Source organism: Nelumbo nucifera, chromosome 2 (assembly GCF_055504915.1).
Source record: "Nelumbo nucifera cultivar China Antique chromosome 2, China Antique-T2T, whole genome shotgun sequence".
Classification (NCBI taxonomy): domain Eukaryota; kingdom Viridiplantae; phylum Streptophyta; class Magnoliopsida; order Proteales; family Nelumbonaceae; genus Nelumbo; species Nelumbo nucifera.
Genome location: NC_142650.1, coordinates 54,567,811 through 54,582,573, shown reverse-complemented (window position 1 = coordinate 54,582,573; position 14,763 = coordinate 54,567,811). Strand labels below are relative to the sequence as shown.

The 14,763-nt window shown below is 38.6% G+C and overlaps 1 protein-coding gene across 5 annotated transcripts in view; it reads left to right on the top strand.

The window, feature by feature from the left end:
• Positions 1-12,236, top strand: part of LOC104601279 (uncharacterized) — a 101,745-nt gene extending 89,509 nt beyond the window's left edge. For 4 of the 5 annotated variants that reach the window (XM_010264569.3, XM_010264570.3, XM_010264568.3 and 1 more), the window contains 4 exons: positions 5,797-7,410; positions 8,559-9,209; positions 9,301-9,499; positions 11,221-12,236. In XM_010264569.3, coding sequence (XP_010262871.1) covers positions 5,797-7,410; positions 8,559-9,209; positions 9,301-9,499; positions 11,221-11,927 — 3,171 coding nt within the window. In that variant the 3' untranslated portion in view covers positions 11,928-12,236. The remainder of the gene's footprint in view (positions 1-5,796; positions 7,411-8,558; positions 9,210-9,300; positions 9,500-11,220) is intronic. The other variant, XM_010264571.3, reaches the window with a different exon arrangement.
• Positions 12,237-14,763: the final 2,527 nt, after the last annotated feature.

The window sequence follows — 14,763 nt, the reverse complement described above, 5'->3', positions numbered from 1 at the left end:
TATTATCTTCAAGCAGACCACTAAAAGCTTAACGTACTCTTTGAGGAGGGGTGGTCGACCTCCTTGGGTGCCTAACCTTGGCATTCCTAGACCAACTTCCCTTGCGGGGCGGCCCTGGTTAATGGCTAGCATGGCTACCAGGGTTCCTCATGGGCGCACACATGCTCATGGGGACAGTGCATGGACCGGCATTGCGCTACCGACACTCAAGGGAGGCTTGGCATGCGGGCCTGGCTCAAGCATGACCCTTCACTACGCCAGCCCCTTGCCCAAGCTGAATGAGCTATCCCGTTGCCCCTAGCGCACGGGTGTGTTCCGACCCAAGCAATTGCCTATCAACATGGCACACAGGTGCCCACATCATCGGCATACAGGAGACCCTTCACATCGGTGCCAAGTCACCTCTTCTGCACATAGTCGCCTCACTTCATGGCCTTCCCCCTTTAGCACGTAAGCGGCGCCTCCCATGGACCGACCAGAACCAGCTGAGTGCCCCGACCATGCGACTTGAGGTCATGATCCACTGCTGCTGACCTTGGTGGAGCCATCTCATCGGGCAACTCCTAGCCTTGCAGCACACAAAGGCTTGTCCTGGCCTACCTTGGCCTGGACGCCGCACGAGTTTCTTCTGCTGTAGAATTACCCTCGTGACAGTTGGTATCAGAGCGAGCTAGCAATTGCTGTCGCAGTTGTCAAAGCAGATTAGCCCAGAGCCAGTTGAAGCGGTCGTCTCGACAAGCAGCACATCGTGGGGTGCGGTTCCTAGGCACTTCCACTCGGGTTCAAGCAAGATTTCATATCAGGCCTGGCAAGAGTCCATTCTTTCGTGTCCCCATTCCAATGACCCCAAAAACAGCGCCCTTGTGGGGGCATACACATTAGTTGTTGTGCTCATGCGGGAGCAGACGTGTGAGCCTTTTCTGGAAGGCATATTGTGGTGGTTTGAGTGGGGGAATGCCATGCTTCCTCACGGACATCAGTTGCTGTTCATTTTGGTGAGGTGTTGGGTGGTGCGCCTACATCTTTGTTTCATGATGGATGAGCCATTCACGAGAAGACCATTGTCGAGGATGACAATGGGTTGAGTGGGGGAGCTTGTTACGGTCTGACACAGGCTTAGCCTTGCCTACGCTTGGCAGGCTTATGTTAAGGGACATCACCGTCATTTTTGCCTGTAAGATTTTTGGGAGAATTGATGTTATCTTCAGGCAGACCACCAAAAGCTTAACGTACTCTTTGATGAGGGGTGGTCGACCTCCTTGGGTGCCTAACCTTGGCACTCCTAGACCAACTTCCCTTGCGGGGCGGCCCTGGTTAATGGCTAGCATGGCTACCAGGGTTCCTCATGGGCGCACACATGCTCATGGGGACAGTGCATGGACTGGCATTGCGCTACCGACACTCAAGGGAGGCTTGGCATGCGGACCTGGCTCAAGCATGACCCTTCACTACGCCAGCCCCTTGCCCAAGCTGAATGAGTTATCCCGTTGCCCCTAGTGCACGGGTGTGTTCCGGCCCAAGCGGTTGCCTCTCAACATGGTACACAGGGTGCCCACATCATCGGCATACAGGAGACCCTTCACATCGGTGCCAAGTCACCTCTTCTGCACATAGTCGCCTCACTTCATGGCCTTCCCCCTCTAGCACGTAAGCGGCGCCTCCCATGGACCGGCCAGAGCCAACCGAGTGCCCCGACCATGCGACTTGAGGTCATGATCCAGTGCTACTGACCTTGGTGAAGCCATCTCATCGGGCAACTCCTAGCCTTGCAGCACACAAAGACTTGTCTTGGCCTACCTTGGCCTGGACGTCGCACGGGTTTCTTCCGCTGTAGATCTACCCCTGTGACATCAGGCTTTCAGCAACACATAAAAAAAATGGTGATAAAGGAACTCCAAATCCACATTAAAAAGCACCCCCTCTCTTGCTTCTCACCCTTGAGTCAATCAATTCGTTAGCAATTTGCCTACCTTCAACAAAGCCCCTTGATTTTGAGAGAGAGTACTCCCCAAAACTTTCTTCATTCTTCTTGCAATTAGATTTATAGGTCTAAAATCTCTCAGATTTACCGCCCCACCTTTTTGAGGGATGAGAGTGATAAAGGTTGAGTTCAAGCTCCTACTCGAGCTTGATCTCTCATGGAATTCTCAAACACTCACTAAATCTTTCTTCAGAAAATGCCAATTAGTTATAAAAAAAATTGTGAAACAACTGGGGCCTAGAGCTTTATCAACTTCTATCTCGCAGATTGCTTAATAGATCTCTTCCTCAAAGAATTCTTTTTCAAGCTCCATTTGGCTATCACTATCAGATAAGCCATTAAACTGAATATCATCCAACTTTGGCCTGTGGACCTATTTTTCCTTAAACAGATTTTCATAAAAGTTAATTATAGTCTTTTTAATTCTGTTCTCCTCGACCACTTGACCATTCACCTCTACTTTTGAAATTGTGTTCTCCCTTCTAGCATTTTGTTACTTTATGGGAAAAAAAACTGTGTTTTAATCTCTGGCCTTCAACGACAATGCCTTTGACCTCTGCCTCCATTTATTTCCTTCTGATAAGCCAATTTATCATATTGCTGCCCTGCTGCCACTCTTTTCTTTCTTTCATCTTCATTCAGCATCCTTTTCTCCTCTCTGTCTAGCCCTTGAATTATGTTTAAAATCTATCTCATCATTTTTTTGTTTTCAGCTTCTTTAAACACCTCCTTATTCCACCTTCTAATCTTCTCCTTAGAACCTTTTAATTTCCAGCTTGTCACATAACTTGCTGAGCCCTCAACCTCCATCGAATCCCACCAATTCTCCAACATGTTTATAAATCCATCCATCCCAAACCACATGTGCTCAAACCTGAAAGGGGGAGGTTTTGTCTCTCATTTACGACAACTCAACTTAACTGTAACATGGCCCAACAATGGGTGAGGGAGAGCCTCTGTCTATCCTCTCAGTCACTTGACAACAGAAATCTGTAAAACCTCACCAATGTCGGGGTTCCTGGTTATTAGTCCATGTTAACTCTCAAATATATAGTTTACTAGTGAAATTTAAAATATTGCCAATGTATCAGAGATATTTGGAAAAAAAATGATTCTTAGAATACTTTGCATCACTTCTTGCCCATATTGCGAAGCATGGTGTTAAGTACTTATTATGTTGTAATCCTATTAGATTGGAATGAGACTGTGTTTAGCATGTTACCATATGAAATCCATTGTTATTCAGTAAAAGTGTTGCTATGTTTCAATTTATATGATTTCTTGTTTGTATACAAGACTAAAGATTGATTTAGAAATTATGTTTTCTTCTTTTTCAAATTTCATCACCTAGGCGACTAGGTTCTCTGCTCTCTCCTAGAATCACATATACACCTTAGTTACTATATATCCTTTGATAAAGAAAAAAAAATTGTATATTACATTTGATAACACTACCTTTGCTTGTTGACAATTCTTGATTGCTACGATCTGAAAATTGAACTTAACTGTCTTGATCAGCTCAATGTCTGTGAAGCTCATGGATTTAGAGAAACAACAGTAAAATTATTAATTTGAGCCTCTGATTACAAAACTATGGAAACAAGACTGGATATCTAAGATATGGAATATTGGGGAATGTTAGTTCATGGGGTTAAGGTGTTCCATGACTGAGATGTTGAACAAGACCTGGTTCGATTACTTTAGAGAAAAGCAGATACCATTTGATTATATGTGGGCCTCAATGCCAACCACCATGTTGACTTGACCAACTCCTGAGGATTAAACCTGTTCACAGGCCGGGCCGGGTCAGGTTTGGGTTGGGCTTTGCCTCTTTATAAACAAAAGATGACAAGGTCCGAGCCTGAGCCCAACCCTATATAAAGCCCAAAGCCCGGCCTGAACAGAAAATTTTATAATATATTAATTATATATTATACAATGCTTTTTTTGCTACTAATAGTATTATATAATATATTATATATTATATATTATTAGTATAAAAATATATTTTTTATTATATATATATAGTATTATCGAGTTGGGCTTGGGCTCAGGCCGGGCTTATTTGGGAATGGCCAAGCGTGGCCCGAAAAATAGTTGGGCCTGGTGTTTGGAGCCCGAGCCCCAGCTGCGGGGTTAAAAATTTGTCCTAGCCCGGTATAGAACATGCTGGGCCAGGCCAACCCACTAGAGTGTTTTTTATTTTCTTTTTGTAATGAGCAGAGGTGGGTCTTTGTGGATGTGGGGGAAGAAAAGAAAACGATTTTTGGTTTTGGTGAGGGATGAAACATAGGTATTGGGGTTTTGTGGGGTTAAGATATGGGAGATGGAAGGTTTTGCATATATAAGAATAGTATTCTTTTCTACAGTTCTACTTTTTAGAGTTGTTTTATTATAGAAACAAGCTGATTTATGGGCTTGCCAAAGACAACTCACTTCTAATAGGCACTTTCAGATGAAGTTCTATCATTTTTTGAGGGTGTCTTGCCCTCTTTATAGCAGTACAATATCCTTTACTATTTATAAGGCACTTTCAGATGAGTGAACCTGGTCTCTATTTGGACATTGTTCAATGAGCTTTAAATTCATGCTCATCTTCTTGTGAGCTGGATGAGTAAATAAAGCTAGCATGACTGGATTATAGCCCTACCCTGAGTACTTATGTCTCCATAGACTTTTGATTCTTTTAAAATCTTGTGGTAGACCTTCATCATCATCACCTTAGCACTTAAATAATTTCTTACTACTTAACCCACATCCTTTTTGGCCTGCTCCTAGCCCTTCTAGCCCCTTCAACTTGCAACAGATTGCTTATTCTTACAAGTGCTGTAGGTGGTCTTTCTATGCATGTGGCCATCTTAGTCTACTTTCTCTCATTTTATACCTATTGTAGCTACTACTAGGTTCCTTTGAATGACTTCATTTCTGACCCTATCCTTTCTAGTTTTTCCATTCATCCAATTCAGTATATGCATTTCTACCATACTGATTTTTAGGGCATGTTTCTTGAATGTGCAACACTGCTCCATACTGGTCTTTCAACTGTTTTATAGAATCTTCCCTTGTGGTAGACCTTAGATTCTATATTTTTTCCCTTCCAATGAAGGATATTCTATCTACATTACTGTCTTTTTGTGGTGGTAACCTTTGAACAGGATATTCAATCCAAAGTAGTGCTTTGCTTCATAGTTATCAAGGTGTCAAGGTGTGATTAGGTGACAGGATATTACATTCTCCCCTAAGCGTTTAGCAGTCACCTGAGTGTCATCTTAGGACTCTAGGGACTTGATTAGATGGTGGTTTTTTGATAAGTCCTATAATTTATTGAATGTGTAGACATGTACGACTTGTCATTGCCTTGTTGTGTAGGCATTGCTTAGGCATCCAAGTACTCATTTCCTTCATAACCATGGTCTGCCTCTTGCACTGGACAGACTAAAAAGTTACATGGATCTGTCGTCTTAAGCTTTTGCAGAAGAAGGAAAAATGTGCAGAACCTGAAAAGCTAAGTACGAATTTTATTGTCTGCAGGGTTAACCTGTGAGCTGGACTTTTGAGATATCCCTATTAATAGCCTCAATCATACACAACTTCTAACTATACTTCATTCAAGAGATATCTGATGTATTAGCCTCTCTGCTATATGTTCTCTCGTTTGATTTTATGAATTTGTGATTTAGGCATTGTGAAAGAAATCTTAATCTGGTCAATCTTGGCTGAGTACTACTGTATTTGTATCTTTATTTCATGTGGAATCTCTCTTCTGTGTGTGCATGTTGCATATCCATTTTACTTTTAGTCTTTGCATTCTTCAGTGTTGGACAGCAGCTTCTTTGCTAAGGCACAAAATCGACCATAAGGATTCACTTGAACGTGCAAAACAGATAATGAATTTTTACTGCAAGGAGGAGGAAGCAGAACATGTCTACCCTAAATTGCGTGTACTGGGAAAAATATATTCTAGCCGAGAGGATAATGTGAAGAAATCTAATTCTACAAAAGATAATATACCAAGAACTAAGGATGTTGGAGAAAGCGTTTTGCCTGTAAGGGCTTCACAATCCATAGCATCTGATCAGCAAGAGTTGGAAGAAGGAGAGATCAGAGAGAGCTCTCATAGTAGTGACTTTAATCAACAAGTCTCTACCAAAAAAGGATATGCATCTGACTCTGAAAAAGCCAATGAATCACTCAGTAACGACTTCTCAAATGATACTATAAAAGTTGAGAAAATTTTTGCAGAGAGAATAAAGATGCTCCTTCGAAAGCAACAGGAGGAAGTTCAAAAGTTCAATAAAATTAAGGAGAAGCAAAAAGAAGATCTGGAAAAGGAATACAAGTTGGAAGCTGCTCTTATACGAACTATAAATACTAATATAGCAGCTAGATTAGATAAGTTGAAGATTCTGGATGTTGACTTTTCAAGAAAAATGAAAGAATTCATTCGTCTTATGGAGGTACATCAGAAAAAACTTGAGAATTTGCAGCTGGCAGCAAGGAACGAGGAGAAGCAGATGAAGGCTCATTGGTTGGAAGATGCTAGGTCTGGGAGACCAATAGAGGCAGTTGCTAAGCTTCCTTTTCCAGATACGGGGTTCAGCTTCATACAAATGGAAACCAGTGGGCCGGATGTACTGGTTATGTCAGATGGAGTAATTCCATCAGAAACTACGGAAATTGTTCAAAATCAAGTTGATAGGGGCAGCATCCCCATGGAAACATCAATTCCTGAAGTGCAATCAAGTGGGTTGGATGTACCATTAGTGCCAGGTGGAGTGGTACTGCCGGAAGTTCTGGAAACTGTTGCATTTGAAGAGGATACAGCCAGAGTCACCTCTGAAGCATCAACTCCTGCAATGCTATCTAGTGGGCTGATTGTTCCAGTGACTCCAGGTAGAGTGGCACCACCAGAAACCACAGAAACTGTTCAAAATGAAGCAGATAGGTGCGACATCATTGCGGAAACATTAAGTCCTTCAGTGCAATCCAGTGCGCTGGATGTACTGGAAACGCAGGGTGGAGTACAACCATTGGAAATTCTAGAAGTTGTTCAAGATGAGGTGGATAAAGGCAGTGGCAATGTCCCTATTGAAACATTAACTCCTTCAATGCAATTCATGGGACCAGAAGTACCAGAAGTGCCAGGTGGAGTGATACCACCCAGAGCTGCAGAAAGTGCTCCAAATGAAGTGGATGAGGGCATTATACCCATGGAAATGGTAATTCCCATGCAGGCTAGTGGAGTGGATGGTGAAAAGGATAATTTGGCTTCAGAAAGAGAAGATCTTGCTGAATTTCAACAACAGACTATGACAGATAGTCCAAATGACAGAGAAATATCTTCTGCGGAATTAACCCAAATAGATATACCATCTTCAGCTCAGACACACATTCCGTCTGCTCAGGATAATACTTTGCCTTCTCATCAGGTGAAAACATTTTACAGAAAATTGTATTTTCTAGTTTGTTTTTACCTTTCTTGGTAAAAGTTGTTTAAATATTTCTGGATATTATGTAAGATTAACAAGTGAACCCATATGGTTGGGATAATGCATGGAATATGATGATGATAATGTAAGATTAACAAGTATATTTTTAACCAAGGTTTAAAATGTTGATATCGGTGTTAATGTTGGCTGTCCAAATATAAGAAACATGTCAGAAATGTCAGAGATATCATAGGGAAATATTGTAAAAATTATAAACATGGTGGAAACATTGTAAAATATGCAAAATATAGAATGATATTGCATGAAATGATAAAAGAAGCATAAGCACATGTGTTTAAATTATTATCTTATTCCAAATCATTAAACAAAGCTAAGAAACTAAGGTTATAGACAAAAGAATACATTCAGAGATTCATGATAGAATGAGTTGCAGCAAAATTTAAACTCAGAAAATATAAACGGTTGTAATAGATCAGCCAAATAGTATATTACACAACAAAAATTAATATTTAACTTCAAATGAATATTGAGCTAGTAGTGTTCACTAAGGAATATTGCCACCAACTTATGCTATAATATTGTCACTAAGTTAGGCGGGCAATAACATTGTTACTCCACATATCAACAATATTGTCACCAACTTATGCTATAATACTTTCTCTTGTACTCTACAATAGTGCTGGTAGTGTTCACTAAGGAATATGTTGATTCCAGTAAAATTTCTTGTTGCTACCCCATGGAAGTGGAAATGGAAATGGAAATATGTTGTGGAAACTATCTCTTATACTCCACATAGTGCTTGTAGTGTTCATTGTGAATATGTCGATTCTGGTAAAATTTCGTGTCACTACCCATGGAAATGGAAATATGTTGTAAAAATATTAGGGAAACAAGGGACATTTTAAACCATGTTTACGAACAAATCATGTCTTCCGGACATTTTACCTAGTCCATTAGATTTCTGTTTCCATCTCGTGTAAGAATGATTTTGCGTATATACTGACTGTGCTATTGGTAAAAAATGGCTTGTATGCATTATCTATTTGGAACAATTCTCTCCCATTACATTACTTCTATGAAAGAGGATTGGTGAAATTGCAGTCTTACTTGGTTCAGTGCATTGTCAGGTACTCTCTATTGAGCATCCTGAACCACCCATTTCAACTGGGTTGCAAATTGATGGCCCATCAAATTCTGCTGTGTGGAGTCCTCCTCAACAAGTTGAAGTTCCACTAAACACCGAAGATGCTGTACCACCTGAACAATCTAATCATGATAACTTGGCTGTAGCACCTGCTGTGCAATTGCAGTTGCCTCAATCTACAGATCCAGCCTCTGAACACAATCAACCCAATGTAGCTGCAGTTACAGGAAAACAACATAGCCAAAGTAATGAAAGGGGTACTTCTTCTGAACCGGATCAATCACAAATCAAGAACCCAGCTGAGCCACCTAACCATTCTGTTCCACAACCCTCACAGTCATTACTACAACCCCCTACAGAAACACCTTTGGGTAGAAGTGGATCACACGTGTCTGATCCCAGAAGCATGGGCATTTGTCCTGAATCCAGTAGCTGTTCACAAATTCTACCTTCAGGTGGGAGTGGAATACATGTTTCAGATACCAGAAGCACTACCACTGCTCCCGAATCCAGTAGTCGCCCTCCACAAACTACTCTGATTTCACGGATGCCTCAGAACTGGTCCCCACTTCAAGATGAACTGGAAAGACTATGCAAAGAGGAGGAGCAAGCCATTAAGAAACATGAAGATGTGGTTTGTGCCTGAACTCTCTAGTGTTGTTCCAAGGAGTTTTACCAATTGTCATCTTTTTCTTATTCAAAATAACTTCTGATTGTTTGATTAGAAATTGTGGCTTCAATTTCAACGTGACAAGGAGATAGAAGAGATAAATAAGAAGTATGCAACCAAACTTCATGAGGTTGAGACAGCAATGGTGCGGAAAAGGAAAGAACTTGAAGTAAATTATAATAAAGTTTATATGAACCTAGTATTGGCTGAGACTTTCAGAACCCAATACAGTGGAAGACAGGGAGCACAGCAAGGTATATAGCTCATTTAGGATCCTTTCATGAACCAACTTGTTTATTCTTTAAATGTCTAATGGTTTGCTTTTGAACTTCTAGACAACCGTGTTGAAGAGTCCATGGTTTGGGAGTTGATCCTTCTTGGAATTCATACTTGAAATGTTGGTTGTGTGGTTCTATTTTCCTAAGCGATGCTTGTATGATGAAAAACGATTTCTTCTTTCCTGGAAATATCAGCAATTTCCTGTGACAATCGATCATTTGGATTAGGGAAATAAGGCATTCTATGCAATATGAAGAAAACTAATGAAGAAAAAATGATGATAACTTGGGGAAGTTGTGACCTTAGTGCCACATGACACACTGGACAATTTAAAAAGCAGATAGAAGCACCTAAAAAAATCTCGTAAATGATATCTACTAAGGTTTTGAACAGAACAGAATGGCAAAACAGGATTCATGTAGCTGATCCCATATATTTGGGATAAGATTTATGGGGGAAACTTGGATATGATCTAGTTGGATTTTGGATTTTGTTAACTATTCTAGTTAAACAAATGGATATGATCTCTTTATATAAAACTTCGATATGGGGGAAACAGAATGGCATGAATAATTGGATTTTGTTAATTATTCTAGTTAAACAAATGGATATGATCTCTTTATATAAAACTAAGGTTGCAAAAATGATTGCAAGTTTGCAACAGCTGTTCATGTGTTGACGGATAAGGAAACATTGACATCAAGAAGGTTTAATGGTAACAAAATTTCAGGTGTCTAGATCTGTTATTCTATTTGGAAAAATTTGCCCATTTCTGTTCTAGTAAACTAGAGAAGTGGACAGATGGAGATCTACATCAGAGCTATGATATCCAGATACCTGTATTTGTCTAGAACATCAGTGTTGGATATGATACCATATACTACATGGATACTTGTAGATGTACTCATATCATCAACTCTTTTAAAATATGTAAACCTGTATGCTTAACAAATTTTACTATAAAAATCTACATATGTTCGAAATTTAATTAAATCTGGAAAGACACAAGTCTTGTGAAATGACATTTTGCTTCTTTTTTTTCACTAAAAAATGACATTTAGCTTCAAAAGCTAAATATAAACATGTGATAAAAGCATATTACATGGGACACCCATGCCCTTATCTGTGTCACCGATTTTAGAAAATGGAGATTTTTATCCTTGTTATCCCTATCCATGTCTGTGTCCATATTTGTAACTGCTTCTTTTCTCCTTTTTACCTGAACCAATTTTTTCTTCTCCAGCTGCATTCCCTGATGACTACTTTTTCTTAGTAGGAAGATGTTTTAAATTCTGGGCCTACTGTTCTAACCAGCTGGCTCGATTAACACGAGAAAGATGCAGCCTTGAATCCACAGAAATCTACCACCTCAGGATTAATCCTGGGGCCTCTCAACTCACAAAAAAGGACCATGTTATAACTACTAGGGCCAGGAGATGCACATAATTAGAACTGACATATGTTGATTTTCATTACACTACTAGAAAAAAATTAGATTTACTTTGATCCTAACAACCCAAATTAGCAATTAATTGAGATTGGAAATGCAGAATGATCTAAGCTCAACATGCAAGTATGGAAATGCATTTTAATACATCAAGGTGGTTACTCTTAGCATTTAAGTTGGCACAACTTTCTTGCATTGATCTTTTATTTCTTATGCAATGGAGCTTCTGACCTTTATTTTTGTTTTCAGGTGTGTCCTCTAGCTTCATTCAACAGTTACTTTTCCTTTCAGGGCAGCAACAAGTGCCAAGACCTACCATTACAGCAGGCTCGTCTGCAGCCGCACCAGGGCATGTTGTCCACCATTCTTCAGCACTTTTCTCAAGCAACCCTGCCAGATCACACTTCAGCTCCATTGTCCCTACCACAGGAAATCTCCAAGCTGGCACAGAACAAAGAGCCCCAGCCCCACATCTCCAATCCTGTAGACCATCTGTATCTATGTCAATACCCAACTCTCCTGTTCCTCGTCCAATGCCTAGTCATCAGTTCCTTGCTACTCCTGCTGCTACACCTTCGTTGGCAGCCAATCTTACATCTGGTGTTTGTGCAATGCCCAATCAGCAGCAGTCCCTTGGTAATCCTTCGGCCACTTCTTCCATTCAGCATCTATTTCCCCAATTGCCTATCAATGCAGTGGGGCATTTTAGCAGAAGTCACCAACCTGATGCTGCAGGTGGCTCTCCATTGTTAGTTGACACTTCCATGCCTTCTCGTGATCATCTCATGGATATTGACAACCACCAGATTGCAAATCCATCGCAACTGTTACAAACTTGCCAAGAAACCTTGAGCACAAGGGGCACCTCTGAACTTGCAACTGGAGGTACGGTACAGGGAGCTGGAACCGGAAATTGTATGATGGCTGATGTTGTTTATTTGTCTGATGATGATTGATTATCTATGGAAGACAAGTGCTATTTTGGGATGGGAGGGAAAGGGTCCTTGTATAATATTGTAACATATTGCACATAGCCCCATTATTGTATGACATCTTTCTGAGCCTTACTATCAAAGATAGCAGTGCTGATAACCGGGAATTGTGTAATGAAGACTACAACTCACAGGAATGAGCTGCTAACATTTTCAATTTTTTCTGGTGGATGGAACTGATCATTTTTGTCCATAACATGTCATTGTATTTAACTTCAAACCCCGCATAGTTCTACCATATTGCTTATAAATCCATATTCCTTGTGTTCTTTCTGTTTTTCCCCTTCATTTCTCTTTAGTGGAATCCTATTCTGTTTTTGTCCTGGTCGATGCTATATTTCTTTTGATAATTATCCCTATAGCAATTTTTGGATACGAGCCTTAAAAATATGGAGAATAATGCATGATGTGCAGGTGCAGCCTCAATGTATTTTTGTACATGAGCATGGATCAGACTGAATCTGGGGTATTTTGTTTCATTTTGTAATTTGGTATTTTGGGCTGGATTATCGCTTCATTGTTCAGTTGGCTTGGTGTTTCAATCTGAGTTGGGTTGCGATACAGGTTGGGCGTTTGGGCTCTGTTGCAATCTTTTCTCTTATTTTTATATATTTTAATAACATTTTTGTGTAGCTCATTTCCACAGCTGGCTGAGGCGTTTTCATTTAAGGCAATGCTTGGTTTGAAGGAAAAGGTAGGGAAAGGAAGGGAAAGACAGGGAAACCTATACAAGGTTTGTAAAGGTTTTTCTATCTTTCCCTACCTTTTCCTTCAAACCAAATACAGCCTAAAGGAACTCTGATGGCTTTGATTTGAAATCCCATCTAAAAAGAATATCTTTTGAAACTTACTGCAAGGGTTAGTTTCTGTTTAACAAATCCTTCGGATTGCCAAAAGGATCATTTTGTTATCATGGGATTAGTTGTTTTGAAAAAGTACGGATAGGCCTAATGTAGATTTCTGATTTTCACTGCAAATCTATAAATATTCAAAAGGTCAAAAAATCATACCCTATGCACCCATACTCACTGCAAAATCATTCTCCTAATTGTTTTTGTTAGCCAGTGTTTGTCATAGCCAGTGTTTGTCAAAGTCAAGTTTTGAGTAATTTAGTTTGACTAGTAAATGTATTGACAATTTCAAATAATAATAATAATAATAATATCATTATTTAGAACTGACGTAAGACAAGTGATCAAATCATGGTATATCAGTGGATTTGTGACCTTTCGACCTTTCGACCTAACTTAAAATCATTCTACTTGTAATTCATATTAAATTATTAATGGCTTCGATGTTTAGTTGAATCAGTCACTCAGACTAATTGACATGTCACCTAGACATTTTCAAGTTTTCTCAACCCAAATCACTTTTTATAAAAGGTGAAAACTGTTTGCTTGGTCAACAAGATAGCTTGGTTGAATTATTGACTTCCTATTCACAAATTGCAAAAAAAAAAAGAAATGAAAAGAAAAGAAAAAGAAATGAAACAAAAATAAAACTGTGACATGGTCAACAATATGAGAACTTGGCTATTTGAACCATTGAATTGTTTGAGTTGGTGGGGTCATGGGATCTATTCCATTTCCATTATTACTAACAAATTCTTATTTAACACACTTTTTTAATATGATGAATATTTCATATTAGAGAATTGCCATATTTTTTTTTACAAATTCTCTATATTTTTATAGTTTTTTATTTTTTTATTTTTACTTTTTTAATTATGACATCATGGGTCGACCTATTTGACCTTGACAACTAAACCACTAACCCACCATCTAGGTGTATAAAAGTTTATTTTTTGGTCGATTTTAAAGTTTTGTATTATATTTTCATCATCAATAAAATATTTTTCACTTATTTTTTATTAATATGATAAATATAAATATTAGGGACGTGCCCAAATGTTTTCTATAAAACTTGAGTATTAATTTTTCTATGGACTTTTTTTAATTTTTATTGTTCAATTATGATGTCATGGCTTGACCCATTTGACTTAAGCGGCTGACCCACTAACCTACCATCCAAACAGGAAAATGGTTTTCCTTTCAGGGTTGATTTTAAATTTTTTATTCCATTTCATCATCAATAAAAATATTTTTTTATCTACCATACATACTTTTATTTAGTATGTTGATTATATAACATTAGAGATATGCCAAAATTTTCTCCACAATTTTTTTTTTATTTTTATCTAATTTTTAAAATTTTATTATTTAATTATCGCATCATGAGTTGCTCCATTTGACTTTGATGGTTGAATTGTTTACCCATCATCCTAATGAATTAAAAACAGTTTCATTTTTAGTCATTAAGTTTTTATACTGATAAGATTATTATGTATAGATTTAATTAGTAGAATTTTCCTTGTAAAAAGGATTTAATTAATAGAATTAAATAGAGAGAAACAAAAGATATCTTAACCATCAGATTTAATGAGAGAGAAAGAATTTAATGCATTAAATATAAGACATAGTGAGAAAGAACTAATGAAGTAAAAAGTAGTCATTTGAATTATGTTTTCTGTCCTCACAAAAGAGAGGGGCCAAATTAAAAATGCAGGAATATTTTACTTGAGAAAAAAGTTAAAAAATATATTTTTCTCAAAGAAAAAGAGAGAGATACAGATAGATTTGAGCAGTAGCTTTTTGGTTATATGTAGTTTATTACTTTGTTTTGCTTGGTCTGGTTTTCCTTTCATCTTCTGTCTTTCTCTAATGAAATTGATGATTACACAGAACAAGGATTAAAAATTTCTTTTGTTTTTATTTTTGGCGGGGACTGAAAAAAGTGAAAA